This window comes from Lynx canadensis, chromosome E2 (genome assembly GCF_007474595.2).
Source record: "Lynx canadensis isolate LIC74 chromosome E2, mLynCan4.pri.v2, whole genome shotgun sequence".
Lineage (NCBI taxonomy): Eukaryota > Metazoa > Chordata > Mammalia > Carnivora > Felidae > Lynx > Lynx canadensis.
Genome location: NC_044317.1, coordinates 57,378,083 through 57,403,352, shown reverse-complemented (window position 1 = coordinate 57,403,352; position 25,270 = coordinate 57,378,083). Strand labels below are relative to the sequence as shown.

General features: G+C 42.7%; 1 protein-coding gene and 1 pseudogene across 1 annotated transcript; both read left to right on the top strand.

The window, feature by feature from the left end:
• LOC115502201 lies at nucleotides 1-20,944 on the top strand (annotated as a pseudogene).
• Nucleotides 20,945-21,487: 543 nt separating this feature from the next.
• On the top strand, nucleotides 21,488-25,025 carry LOC115502200 (vomeronasal type-1 receptor 2-like; the record flags this gene model as incomplete). Its single annotated transcript, XM_030297378.1, has 2 exons — nucleotides 21,488-21,498; nucleotides 24,128-25,025. Coding segments are annotated over 2 exons (909 nt in total), but the record flags the coding sequence as incomplete, so codon positions are not given.
• Nucleotides 25,026-25,270: the final 245 nt, after the last annotated feature.

Below are 25,270 nucleotides of genomic sequence, written 5' to 3'. Positions count from 1 at the left end.
ATGGGGCTCCATCCCGAGACCCGGGGATCACGACGTGAGCCGAAATCAAGAGTCGGATTTTCAACCGACTGAGCCACCCAAGCGCCCCTAAACGTTGTTGATTAAAAACAGTAAATTAGGGGCGCCTGGGTGGCTCAGTCGGTTAAGCGTCCGACTTCAGCTCAGGTCACGATCTCACGGTCGGTGAGTTCGAGCCCCGCGTCGGGCTCTGGGCTGATGGCTCAGAGCCTGGAGCCTGCTTCCGATTCTGTGTCTCCCTCTCTCTCTGCCCCTCCCTGTTCATGCTCTGCTCTCTCTGTCTCAAAAATAAAAATAAACGTTAAAAAAAATTAAAAAAAACAAAAACAGTAAATTATAGGGGCACCTGGGTGGCTCAGTCGGTTGAGCCTCTTGACTTCGGCTCAGGTCATGATCTCTTGGCTCGTGGGCTCAAGCTCTGCATCGGGCTCTGTGCTGACAGCTCAGAGCCTGGAGCCTGCTTGGGATTCTGTGTCTCCCTTTCTCTGCCCTCCCCCACTCACACTCTGCCTGTCTCACTCTCTCTCAAAAATAAAATAAGCATTAAAAATTTTTTTTAAAAGTCAACAACTTTTAGTATAATTCACATATTTCATAGAAACAAGAATGTAGCAAACAGCTCAGAGTAATATGCAAAAAATGTTTTAAAGCTCCTGCTTTGCACACGTTACTCTCTACATCCGGAGCAGGCTCTCTCCTCCGCATCAGGTTCACTGGTCTGATGCCTCCTCGCACACCTGGCTCTTCCTGCAGGGGGCGCATTCATACCTTGCATTCGCAGGGGCTGGTGCAGGGGCCACCAGTGGAGCATGAGAACTTGGGGTCCGTTTGGAACCAAGGTGACGATAGAGGTCCAAAGCCGGTGACAAAGGCAGACGCTGATATGGGCTGGAGGCATGGTGTATAATTGACTGTTTTTTTTCGCCCTCCAACAATACCACAGCAGTGACATGACTGGGGTGCGTCAGGGACCTGACATCAGCTTGTTCCATTACAACCAACTTTACCTTCTTGGTTCAGTTCTCTGGCAGAGCCCTCCACTCTGAAGCCCATACAGTTTTAAGGTTAGTAAAGGTTTTTCTTTGTCGTTAATATGGATCTGGAGTGATTTACTGAGAGTTCTGCATAAAGCGTCATATTTCATCTGCAAAGACCCCTGTCTTTGTCTTTGCTTACAGTTTGCTTTGGGAAATGAAGGCTCTCGCCTTTATTTACTTGGAGATACTCATTTTTTGCGGGTGAAGGTTCTAAATTGTTCAGGCATCGGTCCTGAAATTTCCATTCATTCCACAATCATGTCACAGACATACTCTTATCGCTTTGTAACACTCATATCAATATATGTTCAAGTGTCTCAAAATTCTAAAATACAACTCCTAAATGATCAACAAAACAAATTTTGTTTCTTTTTAAAAGAATTTTTTTTTTGAAATTTATTCATTTTTGAGAGAGAGAGCGAGAGAAACTGAGTGAGAGCTGAGGAGGGACAGGGAGGGAAGGTGACACCGAATCTGAAAACAGGCTCGAGGCTCTGAACTGTCAGCACAGAGCCCGATGAAGGGCTTGAACTCACGAGCCGTGAGCTTATGACCTGAGCTGAAGTTGGACACTTAACAAACTGAGCCACCCAGGTGCCCCAACAGAACAAATTTTCAGCTTAACACACAACTCATAAACAATAGCTTTTATTTTAGTCTGTGTGCATGTCTCTGTGGTGTGTTCAAAAGACACAAAAAGCATCATCCACAAATAGATGTATACTTTTATACCAGTGAAAATATATTTTTCATTTAAAAAATGTTTTATTTTTTAAAGTTTATTTATTTATTTTTTATTAAAAAATTTTTTTTAACATTTATTTATTTTTGAGACAGAGAGAGACAGAGCATGAACAGGGGAGGGGCAGAGAGAGAGGGAGACACAGAATCTGAAGCAGGCTCCGGGCTCTGAGCTGTCAGTGCAGAGCCCAACACAAGGCTCAAACCCACGAACCATGAGATCATGATATGAGCCAAAGCTGGACACTTAACTGACTGAGCCACCCAAGTGCCCCCTGAAAAAATATATATATTTTTAAAATGTTTATTCATTAAAAAATTTTTTTTTAAACATTTATTTATTTTTGAGACAGAGAGAGACAGAGCATGAACAGGGGAGGGGCAGAGAGAGAGGGAGACACAGAATCTGAAACAGGCTCCAGGCTCTGAGCTGTCAGCACAGAGCCCGACGTGGGGCTCGAACTCACGGACCGTGAGATCATGACCTGAGCCGAAGTCGGACGCTTTACCGACCGAGCCACCCAGGCGCCCCTAAAATGTTTATTCATTTTTTGAGAGAGAGACACACAGAGAGTAAGTGGGGGAGGGGCAGAGAGAAAGAGGGAGAGAGGGAGACACAGAATCGGAGGCAGGCTCCAGGCTCTGAGCTGTCAGCACAGAACCTGATGCGAGGCTTGAGCCCATGAACTGTGAAATCATGACCTGAGCTGGAGTCTCGCACTAAACCCTCTGAGCCACCCAGGTGCCCCGAACTCTTGAAAAATCTCTTAAGAAAAGACCGAAAAAATGAAGTTAGAAATATCTTAGAACCCAGAGTAAACGGAGAATGTTGGGATTCAGTTGACACTCTGGATGTCCTTCCCGCCCCCAGTTCCTACACAGGATCCAATGGCTTTGAAGGCAAGCATCAGTCACTGAGGACTGGCAGGAAGGCCACCAGGGATCTGGCAGTCGGAGTGATCTTGTCACAGACTGTGGTCGGAATCCTGGGGACCTTGTCTCTTCTTCACCCTTACCTCCTCCTTTCTTTCACTGGGGGCGAAGTGTGCAGATTTGATTCCCAGGCACCTGACTGTAGCCAACGCCTTGGTCGTTCTCTCTAAAGGAGTCCCCCACATGATGGCAGATTTTGGGGTGAGGCAGTGCGCCAATGATTTAAAAAAATTTTTTTTTAACATTTATTTATTTTTGAGACAGAGACAGAGCATGAACGGGGGAGGGTCAGAGAGAGAGGGAGACATAGAATCTGAGACAGGCTCCAGGCTCTGAGCGGTCAGCACAGAGCCCTACGCGGGGCTCGAACTCACGGACCACGAGATCATGACCTGAGCCGAAGTCAGACACTTAACCGACCAAGCCACCCAGATGCCCCTCATTTTATTTTATTTTTTTAACATTTATTCATTTTTCAGGGACAGAGAGAGACAGAGTGTGAGTGGGGGAGGGGCAGAAAGAGAGGAAGTCACAGAATCCGAAGCAGGCTCCAGGCTCTGAGCGGTCAGCACAGAGCCCGACGCGGGGCTCGAACTCACGGACCGCGAGATCGTGACCTGAGCCGAAGTCGGACGCTTAACCGACTGAACCACCCAGGCGCCCCACGTGCTGACGATTTTAGATGTGTCCTTCTCTTCTATGTTCAGAGAGTGGCCAGGGGTGTGTCCATTGAGATCACCTGCCTGTTGAGTATCTTCCAGGCCATCACCATCAGTCCCCAGAACTCCAGGTGGGCAGCGCTTAAAGGGAAAGTTGCAAAGTACATCGGCCCCTCCACCGCCCTCTGCTGGATGCCGGATGTGCTGATAAACACCATTTTCCCGCTTTATGAGACTGCCCAGTGGATTAGCACAAACATAACGTGAAAAAGGAATTATGGATACTGTGGGGTCTTTCACGATAATATCAGAGTCTCTCTGTTTGTGGTGTGGCTATCGCTCACTGATGTTTTCTCTCTGGGGCTCATGCTCTGGGCCAGGGGCTACATGGTCTCCATCCTGCACAGGCACAAGCAGAGTCTGATACATTCATGCAACCAGTGTCTCTCCCAGATTCTCTGCTGGTTCCAGAGCCACCCAGAGCATCCTCGTTCTGGTGAACACCTTTGTGTTTTGTCATAGACTCTCCTCCATTTGTCAAGTTTGCGTGGCTTGTTTAACCCAGCCAGGGGCGCCTGGGTGGCTCAGTCGGTTAAGCGTCCGATTTCAGCTCAGCTCATGATGTCACGGTCCGTGGGTCCAAGCCCCGTGTCGGGCTCTGTGCTGACAGCTCAGAGCCTGGAGCCCGTTTCGGATTCTGTGTCTCCCTCTCTCTGACCCTTCCCCGTTCATGCTCTGTCTCTCTCTGTCTCAAAAATAAATAAGTGTTAAAAAAAAAATTAAAATAAATAACCCAGCCAGTTGCTGATGGCCATGTCAGCTCTCTTTGCTGTATGTTTTCCTACTCTCAGCCCCTTTATGCTGATGAACTGTGACCCCAGTGTGTCCAGGCCCAGCTTTGCCTGGATAAGAATTAAAAAATTCCCTCATCTTATCGGAAACATGTATTTTCTTGTTGTTGTTTTTCCCTCTGCCTTTGTGCCATCAGTGCAGAGCCAGATGGGGCTCAGTCCCACAAACTGTGCGATCATGACCTGAGCTGATATCAAGAGTCAGCTGCCTAGAGGCGCCTGGGCAGCTCAGTTGGTTAAGCTTCCAACTTCAGCTCAGGTCATGATCTCATGGTTCATGGGTTTGAGCCCCGGGTCGGGCTCTGTGCTGACAGCTCAGAACTTGGAACCTGGAGCCTGCTTCAGATTCTGTGTCTCTCTCTCAAAAATAAACATTAAAAAAAAAAAGTCACATGCCTAACCAATGGAGTCATCCAGGCATCCCTACTATTATTTATTATTTATTCATTCATTCATTCATTCATTCATTTTAGCTTTATTTATTTATTTTTAGTAATCTCTGCCCCCAACATGGGGCTCGAACTCACTGTGCCAGCCAGGTGCCCCAACTTTTACCTTAGATTGGTAGTATTTCATAAAAAAATTTTTTAATGTATTTTATTTTTTTTAATATATGAAATTTATTGTCAGATTGGTTTCCATACAACACCCAGTGCTCATCCCAAAAGATGCCCTCTTCAATGCCCATTAGCTCCCCTCCTCTCTCTCCCACCCCCCATCAACCCTCAGTTTGTTCTCAGTTTTTAAGAGTCTCTTATGCTTTGGCTCTCTCCCACTAACCTCTTTTTTTTTTTTCCTTCCCCTCCCCCATGGGTTTCTGTTAAGTTTCTCAGGATCCACATAAGAGTGAAACCATATGGTATCTGTCTTTCTCTGTATGGCTTATTTCACTTAGCATCACACTCTCCAGTTCCATCCATGTTGCTACAAAAGGCCATATTTCGTTCTTTCTCATTGCCACGTAGTACTCCATTGTGTATATAAAATTTCTTTATCCATTCATCAGTTGATGGACATAATGTGTGTTTATTTTTGAGAGAGGGAGACAGAGCGTGAGTGGGGGAGGGGCAGAGAGAGAGGGAGACACAGAATCCGAAGCAGGCTCCAGGCTCTGAGCTGTCAGCACAGAGCCAGATGTGGGGCTCGAACTCCCAAACCGTGAGATCAAGACCTGAGCTGAAGTCAGATGCTTAACTGACTGAGCCACCCAGGCACCCCTAAAACCTTTCTTTATGTATAAAGAATCATTCTATAAGTCAACACCAGTTAAGAATGAAACTTTAGAGGGGTGTCTGGTTGGCTCAGCATCTGTGACGCTTAATCTTGGGGTTATGAATTGGGGGTAGAGATTTCTTAAAAAAATAAAATCTTAAAGAATAAGGCTTTAGAGATTCTAATAAAATTTATATGCAGTACAGATAACAATATCATACGAAAGGAATCTGCCCCATTACCAAGTTTGGGTTTAATGAATGCAAAATTGGCTCAATGTTAGGATGTTTGCAGAAAGACTCATTTGTTTTACACCAGGACGAGAGTGCTGTGTCTGTATTATAGTAATTGAACACTAATATCACCGAATTAAACAATTTATGCCATGCCATCAACTATGGGTCACGAAAGCTTAATAAATAATAAAATGTATAGAAATAAAATCGTACCTATTTTCTGATCACATTCTTTTCAAACCTCAGTTAAGTGAAAATATTAGAAATGAGATTTGTGAAACTTGTGCATGGTATTAAAGTCAAAGAGGAATGTGCATTGAGTTTGGGATATCACAATATTTTTCAACCAGAGAAAATATCACAGGACACATTTGAGCCTAACCACCACTGTCTGAAACACAAATCCTAAATTACCTTTCTTTAAATGCTGTTTTCCGGGGCGCCTGGGTGGCTCAGTCGGTTAAGCATCCGACTTCGGCTCAGGGCATGATCTCGCGGTCCATGAGTTCGAGCCCCGTGTCGGGCTCTGTGCTGACAGCTCAGAGCCTGGAGCCTGTTTCAGATTCTGTGTCTCCCTCTCTCTGACCCTCCCCTATTCATGCTCTGTCTCTCCCTGTCTCAAAAATAAATAAAAACGAAAAAAAATATATTAAAAAAATAAAAAAAAATGCTGTTTTCCTAACCTCAGGAGGGAAAACTGTCTTCACCATTATCATCGGAAATGGATGTTTTCAGTGGGGCAGGATTAATTCCCTTGAGTTGTGTCATAACCCAAGTTAGAGAAATATATTTCTATTCCAGCAGCGGCTGTTCAGACGTACTTTTTCTGCCAAGGGTTGGGTGATTCCTATGGACCCATCTTACTTTTTGTTAAAAGCATGGCACCTTGTACATTATAGATGCACCTCTAATAAACCTAAAATTTTAGTCTTGGATTTCTATAAGGTATACGGAACAGAAGATGGTTTAAGAACTATAATCCTTAAACACCTTAAAAATCAAATTCCAGGGGCGCCTGGGTGGCTTAGTCGGTTGAGCGACCGACTTCGGCTCAGGTCATGATCTCACAGTCTGTGGGTTCGAGCCCCACGTCGGGCTCTGTGCTGACAGCTCAGAGCCTGGAGCCTGTTTCAGATTCTGTGTCTCCCTCTTTCTCTGACCCTCCTCTGTTCATGCTCTCTCTCTGTCTCAAAAATAAATAAACGTTAAAAAAAATTAAAAAAAAAATCAAATTCCATAATCACTTGGCTTAAACACGAGCAAACACCGTGAGTAAGGATTGTATTAGGTTAAGAATCATCAAGGATTGGGGCACCTGGCTGGCTCAGTCAGTAAAACATGTGACTCTTGATCTCAGGGTTAGGAGTTCAAGCCCCACATTGGGTGCAGAACCTACTTAAAAAAAAGAAAAGGAAAAGAATCATCAGGGGTTGGTGTAGGTCTAGTACTCCCAGTTTTCTTTACCGGCTCAGCCCATGCCTTAGGAATTTCCCTCATCCCCATATAGCTTTGGTACTGGAGCAGGCTCCACCCCAGAAGTATTCCTTTTCTGACATCACTTACACAGGCTCCTGAAACACCTCCTTTCGTTAGGGACTCTGCTCTTCAGCCTGAAAGAGAAAACCCTTACTTGAATACTTTCTGCTGCCAGGCTGGTGGACTGAGTGTGAAGGTTGCAACAGCCTTTGCTTATGTGTTTGTGTGCAGGGGGTGGCAGGGGGTTAGGGGGGGCAGCCATACTGTAAGCTATGGGTTTGTGGTCCTGTGTCCTCACCTCCCCTTAGACCCACAATTACCATTTCACATGTACTGGCAGTGACAGTGCAGACTTGGAGACCTAGGAATGTTTCTGAAAAAAAGTTTTTCCTAGTTGCCAATTACCAAAAACAATTACAACCTTCTGGTTCATATCTCTGAAGAGTCCTTTGGAACGTGTGTGAACAGTACTTTCTTTTTAATTTAGTTTAATTTAATTTAATTTAATTTTTTATTGTTTTAATTTACATCCAAGTTAGTTAGCATATTGTGCAACAGTGATTTCAGGAGTAGATTCCTTAATGCCCCTTACCTATTTAGCCCATCCCCCCTCCCACAACCCCTCCAGTAACCCTCTGTTTGTTCTCCATACTTAAGAGTCTCTTGTGTTTTGTCTCCCTCCCTGTTTTTATATTATTTTTGCCTCCCTTCCCTTGCGTTCATCTGTTCCGCGTCCTAAAGTCCTCATATGACTGAAGTCATATGATATTTGTCTTTCTCTGACTAATTTTGCTTAGCATAATACTATCTAGTTCCACCCACATAATTGCAAATGCAAGATTTCATTCTTTGTGATTGCTGAGTAACACTCCATTGCATATACATACCACATCTTCTTTATCCATTCATCCATCGATGGACATTTGGGCTCTTTCCATACTTTGGCTATTGTTGATTGTGCTTCTATAAACGTAGGGGTGCATGTGCCCCTTCAAAACAGCATTACTGTATTCCTTGGATAAATACCTAGTAGTGCAATTGCTGAGTCATAGGGCAGTGCTATTTTTAATTTTTTGAGGAACCTCCATACTGTTTTCCAGAGTGGCTGCACCAGCTTCCATTCCCACCAACAGTGCAAAAGAGATCCTTTTTCTCGGTATCCTTGCCAATATCTCTTGTATGCTGAGTTGTTAACGTTAGCCATTCTGACAGGTATGAGGTGGTATCTCAATGTGGTTTTGATTTGTATTTCCCTGATGATGAGTGATGTTGAGCATTTTTTTCATGTGTCGGTTGGCCATCTGGATGTTTTCTGTGGAGAAGTGTTTATTCATGTCTTTCGCCCATTTCTTCACTGGATTACTTGTTTTTTGAGTTTGATAAGTTCTTTATAGATTTTGGGTACTAACCCTTTATCTGATATGTCATTTGCAAATATCCTCTCCCATTCAGTTGGTTGCCTTTGTGAACAGTACTTTCTTTTCTGGGATCCCTGGAGGCAGACAGGGAAGAAGCAGGATGCTGTGGTCTGACAGATGAGGAACTGGAGGTGAAGCACCTGCGTCTTACTGGATCTTCCACTTTCCGTAGAAGATTTTCTGCCTAAAAACAGGTTTCTTATTAATTTTCAGACCACTGGGGTGCACCGCCTTCAAGTTATGAGCAGAAACATGGAACCTGAGGGGCACCCGGGTGGCTCAGTCGGTTAAGCATCTGACTTTGGCTCAGGTCATGATTTCACCTTTCATGAGTTTGAGCCCTGGGTCAGGCTCTGTGCTGACAGTGTGGAGCCTAGAGCCTGCTTCAGATTCTGTGTCTCTTTCTGTCTCAGCCCCTCCCCCGCTCACGATATGTCTCTCTCTCTCTCTCTCAAAAATAAATAAACATAAAAAAAATATGGAATCTGACAAAATACCTGATAAGGATACTCAGTGGAATACGAGTAAAAGAAAGAACATGAAACCGCTAATGTGCATTAGGAATTATTGGACATGTTTGACCTACTCGATGCCGATTAAGTTGAAAGTTAGATGACATGGAATTTTGTAGTAAAGAGTAATTGAGGAATATTGACTCCAGTAATGATAGGAAGCCTAAGTAGAAGACGTATACACAGAAGAAAGAGATATCTTTGTAAATAAACAGATAAAGCACCTTCATCGCATGGTTTGATGGGTGGATTCTACCATTTTTAAAAGAAGAGATATTTATCCTTTTTCAGTTCAAGAGCTTTGAAGAATTGCCAGAGTCTTCTACACTTATGTTTGCTCATTTTCTGCAACAAGTATTCATTACTTTAGTGATTAGTGAAGAAGTATAAGATATGCATATCAACCAATCATTGGTGTTTCCAACTAATCATTCTCAAGATATATATCTAAGGTCTTGGAATGTATCCCCCGTGGAATGGGGGGGGGGGGGACTGCTGTGTTCCCAAGCCCTGGAATGTACCACAGTAAGAAGGCAGCACAGACCTTAGTGTGAAAAGGGAAAAGAGAATAGTACCTGGATGTTACTTAAGCTTATTGAGGTAATCATTTACCTATGCACATAGAAATCATTACATTGTCTGAAGTCATTGTGATAGAAATCATTAAGTGTCTGAAGCTTATAAAATATCATAGGTCAATTATGTCTCAATAAAACTGGGGAAAAACTAAAAATATAAATACAACCTCCCCCTTTTCCCTGTCTCCTCCCATATTAGCTTCTCCTGACCTGTTGCATTCACATGCCCAGGGGATAGCGTAACCTTGCTTGGCCCCTGACTCAAGTAAGTGTTAAACTCATTAGCCTCTATTTACATAGAAAAAATAATTATAGGGGCGCCTGGGTGGCTCAGTCGGCTAAGCATCTGACTTCGGCTCAGGTCATGATCTCCCAGTTCGTGAGTTCGAGCCCCACGTCGGGCTCCGGGCTGACAGCTCGGAGCCTGGAGCCTGCTTCAAATTCTATGTCTCCCTCTCTCTCTGCTCCTCCCCTGCTCACGCTCGGTCTCTCTCTCCTTCAAAAATAAATAAAAACATTTAAAAAAAAAGAAAAAAAAAGAAAAAATAATTATAAAGCAATCAAACTCAGCTGATAGGGTTTGGACAGGGTCCACGGTGAGGGAAGGAAGAGAACTGAACAAGGGAAGTTTGTGAGTTGTGGCTAATTCAGCATCCTGCTGTTTCTCCATCAGTCAGTAGCTGGAATCCACCTGTTGTATGTTTGGGCTTCCAGGTCCCATTAGTGCCAGAGTGAATCACGCCAATCTGGATGAAGTGCAGGTAGAAAAGTATTAGGGAGGCACGATAGGTCTTATCATGAGTGTCTCTACCCTTCTATGTCCAAACTTTCCACTGTGTGGATAGTACTGTGTTTGTTCATCGACAAGTCAGAAGGGTGGTCTCCATAGTCCTGCCTGGGTTGTTACCACCTCTCTATCAGTAAGGGTGATTGAAATTCATAGTCCTTTCTCCAGTTGAGGTTTCCTGGAAATGTGTGGTCATATTTACAATGCTCAGTTCTTCCACTGGTGAGGAGAATTTGGTGATTTTGTTGTCTGGGGCCAGTTGGCGAAGGCGCCACCTGGAAGTGCCTTGGGGTTTTAGATTCATAGCTACTTGGACATAATTACTGGTTGTACTGATCCTGAAGGTCAGTTCTTTTCTTCCTATGGGGCTCTTGTCAGACTGAATCCTTTCCCATCCAGGGCTTGAGACCCCCAGACCCCTCCAGCTTTGAGTTGGGCCAATGCAAGCTCTTTGAAAGGCCCCAGAAGCCTTGCTTGTCATGTAGAAATTGTATATACAAGAGGGGAAAATACACTGGTGCATGCACATCTCAGGTCTAAAGGAAAAATTGGGAGCTATCTTTGGTGGAAATTTTATGCCTTCTTGTGAGGAAATAGTTTCTACTTACATAAATGGGTTAGAAAAAAGCTTACAGTGGAAGCCACCACCATGGGGCAAAAATGCCTGAGGTTAGCTAGTGAGATAGTGTAATGGATCATGAGTAACTTGTATCACCTGCAGGAAATTACTGTCCATCTGGTGCCAGTATACTAATGTACCTTGATTGCAAACTCCACTTGCCTTGCTTCTTACACGCACAAGTTAAAGATTACTTTCTGATTGTTTTCTCCACCTTCATGTGTGTAGGATCTTGTTTTCTTCACGTTCATCATGTGGGTAATATCTTGTGAGCTGAATAAATATGGAGACAAAACCACTATTCCTGGCTCTTGTCTCTTCCTGGACACTAGCCTCTCTCATATTTAATCCTGCATCCTCTGCCTTGCTGGACAAGAGAGAACTCCAGACTCCCTGTCTGCAATACCTTCTCAAGTGTCTGAAGCAAATTTCCTTCTTCTGTGAGGCCTTTGGTTCACCGAGCATTCCTGACTGCATGGCCAAGGGTTTAGTGACAGCTTGGGAAAAGTGACACCTAATGGTGTTCCCTAGGGTGCTGTGGCTGCCCAGCCTCAGTGCCAGCCACGCAGAACCCAAAGCGGGCATGGTGGCTCCAGCCAAAGATCGGTCGTCAGAATTCAGGGTTTGGGGTTGTTGCCTCTGTTCTAGCTCTTGACCTTCCATGTTGAAAACTGTAGGTCTTCTGATTATGGTGGTGGGGCTGGGACCTGGGAACACATCTCAGCTGCTGCTCCCTTGGAAACCCGTGTTAAGGGCTTGTTGTCATAAGGGACTGATCACCGAGCACTGATTGATCATGCGATCGATGATGGAGCTCAGCTCTGCGCTGATGCAGAGGCCATCACTGCGTGACAGACCTGTGGTTCTGGGAGGAAGTTGACTTGTTTGTCTCACGGCTGGGGAGGCTCCCAACCCTTCCAGGCAGAATGACTCCAGGCCATCATGCCTCACACTGCTAATGCCTCCAGCATGTCAGTTAGCCAACTCCAGCCACATCATTGTGACCCTGCAAGCCGTGTCACTGTTTACCCTTTCTGGATCATTTGCACTCCCACCATGTTATGCGTCTTATCACCAAATCTGAAAATGGGTCAACTGTCTGATTCTACCTCTATTATGTCCTCCTCCTGGCCCACACAACTTGGCTTGGCCATTTGGTGATTGAATGTAGCCATCTTCAAGAGCAGATGTTCTCTTCTTGACTGTTTCCAGGATAGGGATGGAAGGGGTAAAAGTTACAGGACAACACAGAGTTCTAAGGTTTGCCAGCCTAGAGGGATGGCATGTTTTAGGTGCTCTCAGCCCATGCACTCTGATTGACATGGGATCCACTGGTAGGACCCAGCCTTAAAAACAACACTTGTTGGGGTTGGGGCACCTGGGTGGCTCAGTTGGTTGAACATCCGACTTCCCTCAGGTCATGATCTCACGGTTCGTGAGTTCAAGCTCCATGTCAGGCTCTGTGCTGACAGCTCAGAGCCTGGAGCCTGCTTTGGGTTCTGTTTCTCTCTCTCTCTCTCTCTCTCTCTCTCTCTCTCTCTCTCTCTCTCTCTGTCTCTCTCTCCCTCTGCCCCTCACCTGCTTGCTCTCTCTCTCTCTCAAAAATAAACAAACATTGGGGCGCCTGGGTGGCGCAGTCGGTTAAGCGTCCGACTTCAGCCAGGTCACGATCTCGCGGTCCGTGAGTTCCAGCCCCGCGTCAGGCTCTGGGCTGATGGCTCGGAGCCTGGAGCCTGTTTCCGATTCTGTGTCTCCCTCTCTCTCTGCCCCTCCCCCGTTCATGCTCTGTCTCTCTCTGTCCCAAAAATAAATAAAAACCGTTGAAAAAAAATTAAAAAAAAAATAAACAAACATTAAAAAAAGTAAAAGAAAAAAAAAACTTGTTAAGTACATATGCTGTGTACATCCGTAGGATTCTTCTTCTTATGTGGAAACCATTCATTGACATCCCTCACCCCTGAGCATAGGCTGACATGAACCTTAGGGGTGGTCATAAGAGACTTTGCCAGTATTTAAGGAAACAACATACTGGCCCTGGAAGGTATTCAAATCAGCCTCAACTCACCGATCATGGTTATTATGAGTGAAGAAATAGTTCTAGACTTCTTCCTTGCAGGCCAGAGTAGTGTGTACCTGGATTAATAACCCTGGCCAAGTGAAATGTATTAATCAAGGTTTTAAAAATTATTATTATTTTCTGTGCTTTATGATACTTTGGCATCTTGGAGGCTTTCCTAATTCTAGAGAGACTGTCCCGCTCTGTGCTAGTTAACGCCTAGAGATAGCTAACCACTGCCTCACATTGTGACAATCGTCTGTGTAAACCCACCGGCCATTCCAGAGCCCATAGCCCTAACCAACTCTTACATACCAAACCAATATTTACCCTTGCCCTAAATCACCCCTGGGCCGGGTACTGAATGACTGGGGACCACACCTACTGTCCAGAGTCCACTGAAATTATTCAAACTAGCCAATCTTAAGTGGTTTGATTTCCCTCTCTTCTTTCTTCCCACAGAAAGCGCACTAAATGCTCTGAGCGGTGCTTTCCCTTTGCTCCTTCAGACTCCTACTGACCCTGCCTGGTACTTCCCTGTGGGTCTTGTGTGGTGTGAAATGTTCCTTTTCCCCAGGAGCTGTAAGTAGTAAACTCTTTTTTCAAAGGCATTCATTTCCATTTCTGTCACCTTACCACACTTGATTAGAACAAATCCCTGATACAGCTTCAATATAAAGGTCAATGCAAACACTTAAGGAGAAAACCACCTGGCTCCCCAAAGCATGTCCTGATGGCTTATGAAATTTTTCAGGTGGTTGAATCTGGGACTTTGAGTGTATTGCTGAGGTCAGGCTTCCCTGATCTGACTGCATGGGGCCCTGATGATAGTAACTTTAATCAAATGATTAATGAATTTGGTATCAGCCTATTCTCTGTGATTTGCCACTGTCCAATGGCGGAGTATACTCATGGGAAAATTTACCAGAAGTCAACTATACAGAAATAAGGAGCTGTGGGGTACCAGTTTGCCTCAGTCGATAGAGTATATGACTCTTGATTTTGGGGTTGTGGGTTTGAGCCCCATGTTGGGTGTAAAGATTACTTAAAAATAAAAATAAATCTTAAAATAATAATGATGCTTTGAAAGAAGGAGCTGATACTCATGGGATTTTCAAGTTTCTGTGTGTCTTGTGGGCAGAGTTGTTGATAGATTTTATTCCTATTTTCCCAAAGGTGTCTATATAGAAAACAGCCTTAGAAAATAGATGGTTTCTCCTTTTGGGGCATAGAACAGATTTATTTGTCATGCAGGAAAATGAAGGTAATGTTTCCAGGCAAAAGCTGGATCGGTTTGAAGCTTGGGGGCCAAAGGGAACCAATGCACATATCAAGCTTATGTTACCTGTGGTACTGTGAATAATAAAGCCCTTGTCTCTGATCTAGGAGTCTTGTGTCTTCTACCCACATCCATGAAACCTTTGAAGACTAACTTGTTCACCTGCCATTTGGCTAAAATTTTGAACTCTTTCTAGTTTCTGAAAGTGATCATATGGTGTTTGTATTCACACATTTTCCCCCCCTCTAACAGATTGTGTTATGCTAAGAGAAGCTTCCCTCAGTCTCCAAATCAGGATGAGTTTGGGTGTGTAGGTCGGGTATGATTTGGGAGAAGCAAATTGATCACTGTAAAAATGGTAATGAATTAAAACATTGGGTCTGGGAGAGCAGAGTGGTCAGAATGGGGGACATTGCATAGGTGGAAAGGGGAGAGCTGAGACTTCTCATTGGCTTGGCAGTGCAGAAGCAACTTTGGAAGGAAGAAAAAAATCACCGTAAGAGTGTATGAAATCATTTTCTATGGGGTATGTATGCTGATGTTTCCCTTTATGCCATCTTACAGTGTATAAAGTTCAAGGGCTCACTGAGGCTTTTTAAAAAAGCCTTTTATTTTTGTGAGATAATTAGAGGGGAGACTGAATTCTGTACCTGGGTTCACAGGTTTTTCAGGGAAAACTAAATGGAGGATGGTGGAGATCCTGCCAATCCATGGGAATTGGCAAAAATTCCTGGAAAAACTTCAGACTTTCATGACCTTGGATCTGGTGTGGTCAGACCTGAGGTTTCTAAAGGCTGAAGGGTTATGCAGGTGATGTTTGGGTTATGTGAGGATTAACATCAGTGGAATAACTAGAAAGTTATTCCAAAGTGTAGGTAAGACATGGCAGGAGGAAGGGGATGGGACGTAGGGAGTCCTGGAGAAGGGTAGGGCAATTGTGCTGGGCCAGGATGGTGGCAGTATCTGTATGAGTGGATGGAAGGGCAGGGGCTGTGGGATCATTTTCTCTTTTGGTCCCCTACCTCACCCATAAGAATCCTTTGGGTCTGCTCTGTTGCTCTGTGATGCAGGCATGGAATTAGATCAGCGGTATCCAGCTGTCCAAGGCCACAGTGTGCTTCAGATGATGGAGGACTCTTTGTTTCCTTTCCAAAGAGACCTAGTACCTCATGGCTGAGTTTAAGCTGGATTCCATGCTTTCATGCATCACTGATTCCATTTTCTACTTCTTGTGTAAACTGAGCCTCCTACTGTCTTACCACCACCTAGAGAGGAAGCTATATTTATCAATATTTGGGTAAATCAGAGACCTAAGTCAGGCAAGGGAACCCCAGACCCATGACCCAGCATAAGGTGCCTCTTGCACTTTGCTCTTCCCACTTTACTAAATCAATTACATGGTCACAGAGTGTTGGGGGAGGTCATGGAAAAGATGTGACCACCAGTTGACATGAGAGCTGGCAGGCCCTCAGTGACCAGAGGCTTCTAACCCCTTCCCTTGTCCTTGGAATGTATGTTCAACCCGCTGTACTAGGAACCATTTTCAAGGATGCAGCCTTGAGGAGGCAATGTGTCGTTGAGACCATCTGGATGGTGTATGTGACTGAATCCTATTAAGGTCTCTGTCCAAGCTTGAAAGATTCTGGTGGGTAGGGGCAGAGGCCTACTCACTTTATGGTGCACAAGACAAACCTTGTATGCAAATTCTCACTTGCTTATTATATCTGCCACCTACCAAACTGGAGTGGCCTGCCTTTTTTTTCTTCCATCCATCCTTGCCCTCTGTGCACAGGGTCTGGTTTCAGATGCCACCCAGGAAGCTCTTGAGGTTTCAAACCAACACAAAGAGATTCCTTGAGATGAGGGCTCTTGGGAAAGATTAGAACATCATACTTTTAGATAGGATGGGTGGAAAGAGCAGGGGTCCCAGGGAGGATGAAAGCTTCTGTCCAAACCTACCAATCTATCTCCAAGAGGTAGATATCTCCAGGAAAATTCATTGTATTTGAGTGGATCTGGAGGGATTCTTAAGGAAGAACAGAATCCCTGTAGGAGATGAGTGTACCCATGACTGGTGTTCATCAGTCACCTTCTGATGTCAGATTTTCAAGGCTCAGCCTCTGTGGTAGGGCTGGTCTGAAGAGTCATGTAGAGCCTGTGAAAGCCTCTGATCACACGTGAGATAGAACCTGTGACCTCAGGAAGAAGTGTCCTATCTCAAGAGACATTGTGCTTCCGGGAGTATGAGATTGTGTGCCTTTCCTCAGCAGAAGACCATTGACTGATCATTTGAGGATCATGTGCATATAGGTTTCTTTGAGTCTATCAAAGAAGTAAGCAGGGTGCCTGGGTGGCTCAGTCAGTTGGTTGAGCGTCCGACTCTTGATTTCAGCTCAGGTCATGATCTCAGGGTTTGTGGGATCAAGCCCTGCGTCACTTGGGATTCTCTTTCTCTCCCTCTCTCTGCCCCTCCCCCTCTCAAAATAAATAAACTTAAAAAAACTTAAAAAAAAAGAACACTTAAAAAAAAATAAGGAATCAGAGAAAACATTTTTTATCCACTTCCAAAGCAAGAATCGAGGGGAATGACACAGTGACAGTACAGGAGTAGAGAGGTCTGGGGGCATGCCCACTCTCAGAAACACTAAAATCCTGGCAAAACTTGTCATAATTTACCTTATAAAAAACTTCTTTTTTCTTTTGCTGTGTTAGGTTTATCTGTCATTGGGCCTTTGTCTTGCTACAGGATGTGAAGAATAAATCGAATTTTATTTTTCTTTGTGATAAGAAACATCAAGTTCTGAGGCAAAAAAAAAAATATTAATGATGCCAACTACAATGTAGTTTTGTTGTTTCTTGGCTCTTATTATGCATGTTATATTTCTGAATATTTGTCTGTTAGTCTATTCATGATCAACATAGAATCTTATAGGGCTAGCTACCCTCTTTTTATTTATTTGTTTGCTTGTTTGTTTGTTTGTTTACTTAATTTTAGAGAGTGCGAGTGGAGGAGGGGCAGAGGGAGACTCTTAAGCAGGCTCCATGCTCCGTGCAGAGCCCAACTCAGGGCTCAAACCCATAACCCTGAGATCATGACCCAAGCCAAAATCAAGAGTCGGACACTCAACCAACTGAGTCACCCAGGTGCCCCTCTTTTTTTTTTTTTTTTTTTTTTTAGAGTTCTCTTGGCTATCCTTATTTGTATTTTCATCCATAAGAGTTTTGCAGTAACATGCCTAGTTCTAAGAACTAACTGATGGTATCTGTACTGAGGTAAAATTACATTTTTAATCAGCTTAAGGACAACTGATGATTTTTATAACATTGAGTTTTTCTACCCAAGAGCATGATGTAATTTTTCTATTTGCTTATGTCTACATGCATCTATTTCGGGAATTTTCTATGGTTTTTGTCACATATACTAAAAGTATTTTGTTAGATTTACTCCTAGTTTAATTTGTATTTATTTATTATTATTTTTAAAAACATATTGAGTACTTAAACACTATATATATATAATATATAATAATATAATATATATAATAATATATAAATGTATATATATATATATATTTTTTTTTTTTAGAGAGAGAGAGAGAGAGAGTGCACATGAATGGGGTAGGGGCAGAGAGAGAGAGGGAGAGAGAGAATCCCAAGCAGGCTCCACACTGTCAGCACAGAGCCTGATGTGGGGCTCAAATTCATGAACCACAAGATCATGACCTGAGCCAAAGTCAGACGCTTAACCAACTGAGCCACCCAAGCACCCCTATTTATTTTTAAGTAAGCTCTACACCCACGGTGAGATCAAGAGTCTCACACTCTACTGACTGAACCAGCCATGTGCCTCTATTCCTAGTTTATTTTATTGTGTTATTTTATTCTTTAAATAACTGTAATTCCCATCTCAATTGTAACTTGTAAATTATTATTTTTTGTACATTTGTAGATACCTGTTTTTTTGTATGTCAATAATATATTAGTTTACCAAATTATTTTTTTGCTATTAATTCCTTTTGTGTTTCCAAATATACAATTATATCTTTTGCTAACAGACTTTTATATCTTCGTTTCAGTTCTTTTAAAAAAAATTTTTTTAATGGTTATTTATTTTTGAGAGAGGGAGACAGAGCACCAGCAGGGGAGGGGCTGAGAGGGAGGGAGACACAGAATGTGAAGCAGGCTCCAGGCTCTGAGCTGTCAGTGCAGATCCTGAGGTGGGGTTTGAACTCACAAACAGTGAGATAATGACCTGAGCAGAAGTGGGTCGCTTAACCGACTGAGCCACCTAGGCACCCCTCTTTGTTTCAGTTCTTATGCCACTTTAACATGTCCTTGGCTAACCCTTCAATGCAGTATCAACTGACTATAAAGTAATTGTGTATGTTTTAGTCTTATTCCTGACCTTAGTGGGAATCTTCCTAATTCATTCTCATGAGAACAATGAATGTTTAGTTTTGTCAAGTTAGCAAAGATCCATCAATTCCTAATTTTGAGTGTTTTAATTTAGCACTTGTTGAATTCTGCCAAGGGATGCTTTTGTGTCTATGAACATGGTCTCCTGATTTTATTTTTCTATCTATAAATACAAGGAATTTTATTAGTAGATTGTCTCATATTTAATCGTTCCTGAATTCAGTACATAAAATGCACTTAATCACAGTTGTGGTTTGAATTGTGTCCCCAGGAATATTTCAAGTTCAATCCCCATCAACCTGTGAATGTGACCTTATTTAGAAATAGGGTCTTTGCAGATGAAATCAAGGTAAGATGAGGTCATACTGAATTCAGATAGACAGAGGTCCAATGACTGGTGTCTCGTAAGAAGGCTAAGTAAAGGCACAGAGGGAAGAAGGTCATGTGATAACATATACAAAGATTAGAGTTGTGGAGCTGTTGGCCAAGGAACTCCAAGGTTTTCTGGCAGCCAACAGAAGCTAGAAAGAGGCAAGAAAGTATTCCCCCTTAGAGCCTTTGGATAAAGCATGGTCAAAACAAAACAAAACAAAACAAAACAAAACAAAACAAAACAAAAAAAGGCGTGGTCCACTGGCCACTTAAGCTTTGAACCTCTGGACTCAGATCAAATTTCTGTTGTTTTATGCCACCAAATTTTGTGGAAATTTGTTATAGAAGTCCTAGGAAACCATATATTATCTTTATATTATATCAGTAGTAGTATGTTTGCTATATTTTACTTGTTTCTATGTAGTCCTATGTAGAATCTTTTTGTGGTACTGTATTGCTACAAACTTTGTGACGTATTAGTATCGGTATTCTATTTGATTTATAAAATTCGTTTGGAAAATTTAATTCCTCTGCAATGCTCTTAAATAAATAGCAACATCTTGATATTTAAATGTGTTGTAGAACTTTCTGTTAAACAACCTATCCTTTTTTTGTTGTTGTTGTTGTTTGTTTGTTTGTGAGAAACTGCTTTATAAACTCTCATTCCTCTATGGATATTTTATTATTTAGAAGTTCTATCTCTAGGGAGCCTTGGTGGCTCAGTTGGTTACGAATTCTACTTCGGCTCAGGTCATGATCTCGTGATCGGTGGTTTCGAGCCTCTGTGCTGATAGCTCAGAGCCTGGAGCCTGCTTAGTGTTCTGTGTTTCCCCCTCTCTCTCTCTTTCTCTGCCTCTCCCCTACTTGTGCTCTCTCCCTCTCTCTCAAAAACAAATAAATAAGCATTAAAAAAAAGTTCTATCTCTACTTAAAAATGGCAAAGCATATTTTCCCAGAAAATTTTTATTTCATTTAGTTAATTTTTATTGAATTGGCCAAATGAAGCAAATGTTTTTGGTTTTGTTTTAATGTTTATTTATATTATTTCTGAGAGGGGGTGAGGGGCAGAGAGAGAGAAGGAGAGAGAGAATCCCAAGCAGGCTCCACACTGTCAGCTCAGAGCCTGACATGAGGCTCACTCTCACAAACCATGAGATCATGACCTGAGTCAAAATCAGGAGTCGGACATGGACGCTTAACCGACTGAGCCACCCAGGCACCCCTTGTTTTTGTTTTTCAAGTCAGTTATTGGTATAATGTTCTTCCTTTTGCACATGCCAAATGGAAAACCCTTCTCAGGTGCTTTGTGAGATTCTATTTCTCTGCCTAAAATTAGATAATGGTGGTACTCAGGGGTCTGCAGATTAATAAAGAATTATATTTTGGATAGACTATTTCCCTAGGGAAGTATGCACTCCAATGAGACACACACACACACACACACACACACACACACACACACACACACACATATATATATATATATATATATATATATATATATATATTTCTCTGCCAGTTCCTCATGCTTCAGACTTCAACATATCCTGTCCGCTTCAAGTGAGCCTTTGTCTGCCCCCAAGGATCATGACACAGGGGGAGCCTCTCTCAAACTCTCCAATGGTCTCATTAGAAATGCTTACCAGAAACTTGTAATCGTTTCCAGGAACTGAAAACCAGGACAATGTTTTTCAGAATTATTCTCAGCTCCCCAAGTGGGAACCATCGCTGCCACTACAGGTGAAGTGGTAATTGCAGTGCTGCGGGGAGGGGAGGTCTCAGGATCAATACACATATCTCAGGGTTTGGCTGCCCCACTCCTGCATGTACTGGCTGCCAGGACCTTCACATGGAGCCCACTTTCTTGGTAGCAGGAGGGAGTCAGTTGAGGACTTCCAATTTCCAGCTGAGAGGCAGAATCTGCTAGGAAAGATGATGAATCACAAATCTGCATAGGAGCTCATGTCTCAAAAAGCAGTTCTTTGGGGCTAAAAACTGAGCCAGTGCCAAAGCCACTAGAAGGAAGGTAAGTCCTGAGGCATGGGCTGAATTTGTGGAGAGACTGGAGGCTGCAGGTCCTACAACAGCAACCTCAGACAGCTGCTGATGTAAGTTAATGAAATCCTCACTGAAAGTGGTTCTTGGGATTTGACCAAGTGGCATTAAAATCCTCATTCTGGGGGGTGCCTGGGTGGCTCAGTATGTTAAGCATCTGACTCTTGATCTCAGCTCAGGTGTTGATCTCAGGGTCATGAGTTCAAGCCCCACATTGGGCTCCACAGTGGGCATGGAGCCTACTTACAAAAAAAAAATCTTTATTTTAATGTAGTCAAAGACTGTAATTTGGAAATTAATCTAATAATTAATATGATGTGCAAAGTTCACAGAGAATACTTCAAAAAGACCATACTTACATCAGGAAAATCTGTGCATATGATTGTTGGGGAGGAGAGGAAAAAATTTCTTCTACCCTTCTAGGTTCTTTGGCTGATCTAATAATCACATGAACATGACAGATTAACAGGAGAAATTTTTTTTTAATGTCTATTTATTTTGAGAGACAGAGTGGGGAGAGAGAGAGAGAGAGAGAGAGAGAGCAAGAAAATGAGGGAGGGGCAGAGGGAGAGGAGGTCAGAGGATCCAAAGCAGGCTTGTGCTGACAGCAGAGAGCCTGATGTGGGGCTTGAACTCACAAACTGTGAAATCATGACCTGAGCCAAAGTCGGATGCTTAACTGGCTGAGCCACCCAGGCACCCGAAGGAAAACAAATTTAGTTACAGACACGGGCCCCCTAAGAATATGAGACTCCGGGAACAAGTCAGGCAATGGAGGTTTATTTACCACTCTGAGCCAAGGAATGAGATAGGAGCCTGGGGCTTCCAAAGGGAGGAGAGTAATAGACAGGACAATGACAAGAGCAGATGTTCGGTAAGCAGATGTTCACCCTGCCATACAGATAGGTTTTCCAGAAAAAAAGATCTCTTGGACAAAAGTTCCCTTACTGGGCCAGGCTCCCTATCTAAATTCTTTCAGGTCATTAAGGAGAAGGTAAAAGCTCTTCTGTGTCTTTGGGTTTTATAGACTCTGGCTCCAACTAATCCATATGCCAAAGTAGCACATTTTGGGGAGGCTTGTTCAGAATACCTTCATAATAAGTATGATGGAGCTAATTTATTTGCTCAATTCCCAGCAGAAGCAGCGTGGCTGAATTGCAATTGCTAAAACAGAATTATTTTCTCTGTAATTTGTGTGTGATGTCCTTAATGGAGATGGCAAAATGTGTGTCTACTGAAACTATCTGTGGTCTTTTGATCAAGATGAGATGATTTTGTCACCTGAAATTAAGAAAGGTCCTTTAATGCCAGAGTTGAAGGTTTCAGACAGCAGGAAAACAATTGGGGCTTCAGCAATTTTAAAGCATAAATATTTCTTGTGTTATTTTTTTCTGGCTTAAAACCATTCCATATTATTACCAGGCTCTCTCTGCTCATCTCTCATCCATTTCAATTTATTGAATGCAAAAGATTTCATGACCCCAAATCACATTTCACATAATTTTTTTTGCATTTTAATATCTTTCCCAAATCAAATGTTAAAGTTTCAATTAGTTTTTCTAATGTAATAAAGTTATAGTTGCCTATACTCTAATGAGTATTAAATTACTTTCTACCCTAACATGTTTTGTTACTTACAGTAATATCATGTTCTGTGATTTAGGGCACACTATAATTTTGTGCAATAATTTCTGTGATTACTGTCATTGCACTTAGTCCCTGACAAAAAATGAAGTTTTTCCTCTTAATGTCTTTATATTTTTCCATGTTCAATAAATCCAATCAATCAATCAATATTTTTTTAAAAAGGGGATGCCTGGGTGGCTCAGTTGGTTAAGCATCCGACTTTGGCTCAGGTCATGATCTCGCTGTTCATGAGTTTGAGCCCTGCATCAGGCTCTGCACTTTCAGCACTGAGCCTGCTTCAGATCCTCTGTCTCCCTGTCTCTCTGCCCCTCCCTTGCTCTTGCATTGTCTCTCTCTCTCAAAAATAAATAAATAAACATTAAAAATAAATAAATCTAATCAAAATGTGGAAAATCATTCAATGCATCTACTCTCATTAAGAGTACTGAGTTTTCATTCAAAAGTGTTAGAATATAAAATAAATACATAACCAAATGGCAAATTATTACAACAAAGTTTATACAAAACAATTTTTTTAATATTTATATATTTATTTTGAAAAGGGGGGTGCAGAGAGGAAGAGAGAGAATTCCAAGCAGGCTCCGTACTGTCAGTGCAGAGCCCAACATAGAGCTCAGTCTCATGAACCACAAGATTAGGATCTGAGCCAAAATCAAATGTTGGATGCTTAACTGACTGAGCCACCCAGGCACTCTTAAAACAAAGTAAATTTAAAATGTGACTGTATTTAACTACAACTACAAAATAATGTGGAAATATTATAGATGGCATAATATTAAAAAACAAAATGAGGTAGCTGTGAGAGTGTGGTATGATATTAAGTACCAGTGTCAATGTAATGAGGCTTCCTTGGTTTGATCCCTCACTACAACTTCCCCATACCTAAATTCCCCTTGTCTGTAAAAGGAGAATAATTTTAGTTTCTAGCTCACAAATTTGTGAGTATTAAATATTAGGCCATGCGAAGCATTAATAACAGTGGCTCATGCAGGTGCTCTGGTGAGATACAAATCAAACTTGGTAAATCTCTCCACAAGAAAATACATTACAGACGTGGATTTTTTGGAGGAATAACTGGACATGGAGATTTGGGGATTTCTGTTTCCGTGAAAAATGTAGCCCACAACTCATGTTTTTACAGAAAAGCTCTGCGTGTGCATTTTGATGTCAAATTCTTGGAAAATGACAGAATGGCCTTCGCGGATTTGAAATTTGCAATGATCTTCCTGTTCCAGATAGTCGTTGGAGTTTGGGGAAATTTCTCGCTCTTATATCATTCTGTGACCCTTGCCTTCAGTGGATGCAAACCAAGGTCAACCGGTTTAATTCTCAGGCACCTGACTGTAGCCAACTCCTTGGTCCTTCTCTCCAGAGGAATCCCACGGACAATGGCAGCTTTTGGGTTAAGACATTTCCTCAATTATTTTGGATGCAAACTTGTTTTATACATTCACAGAGTGGCCAGGGGTGTGATCATTGGCACCATCTGTCTCCTGAGTATCTTCCAGGCCATCACCATCAGCCCCAGAAACTCCAGGTGGGCAGAACTTAAAGCCAAAGCCCTGAAGTACATCGGGTCCTTCAATACCCTCTGCTGGGTCCTCCACATGCTGGTAAATTTTATTTTTCCAGTGTTTGCAACTGGCAGATGGAGTAACAAAACCGTCACAATGATGTCCTGTCCTACTCCGCTTCACGACAAAGTCTCAGACTCCACGTATACAGCATTGATAGCCTTTCATGATGTTTTATGTTTGGGGCTCATGTCCTGGGCCAGCGGCTCAATGGTGTTCATCCTGAACAGGCACAGGCAGCGGGTCCAACACATTCATAGGACCAAGGCCTCCCCAAGATCCTCCCCCGAGACCAGAGCCATCCACACCATCCTTGTTCTGGTAAGCGCCTTTGTATCTTTGTACACCCTCTCCTTCGTGTTTTATGTTTATCTGGCTCTTTGTGATAATCCCAATTGGTGGGTGGTGACCACCTCTATACTAATCACCACAGGATTCCCGACCGTCACTCCCTTTGTTCTCATGAGCCATAATCCCACTGTGTACAGGCTCTGCTCTTTCTGCTGTGGAAGAAAGACAGAATTCCCTGATCTCATCAGAAAAATATAAAATGGTTTGTTTGGGGCTGTGTTTAGTCATTGATGAAATCCTCTCACCCAAACCCTCAAGCACAATTATAAACCAGTGTCATCGTAGATAGACTAGTAAATAAGACAGACTGTGATTCTGTCCTAATAATAAGAAGTAAATGTTAGTAGTGGTAGTAAATAAAGTGTTATGTACTTACTGACATAAGTGTGGTTCATCAAAAACTGCTGTGGAGAAATTCAGAGTCCGTGCAATGATAAAATAGT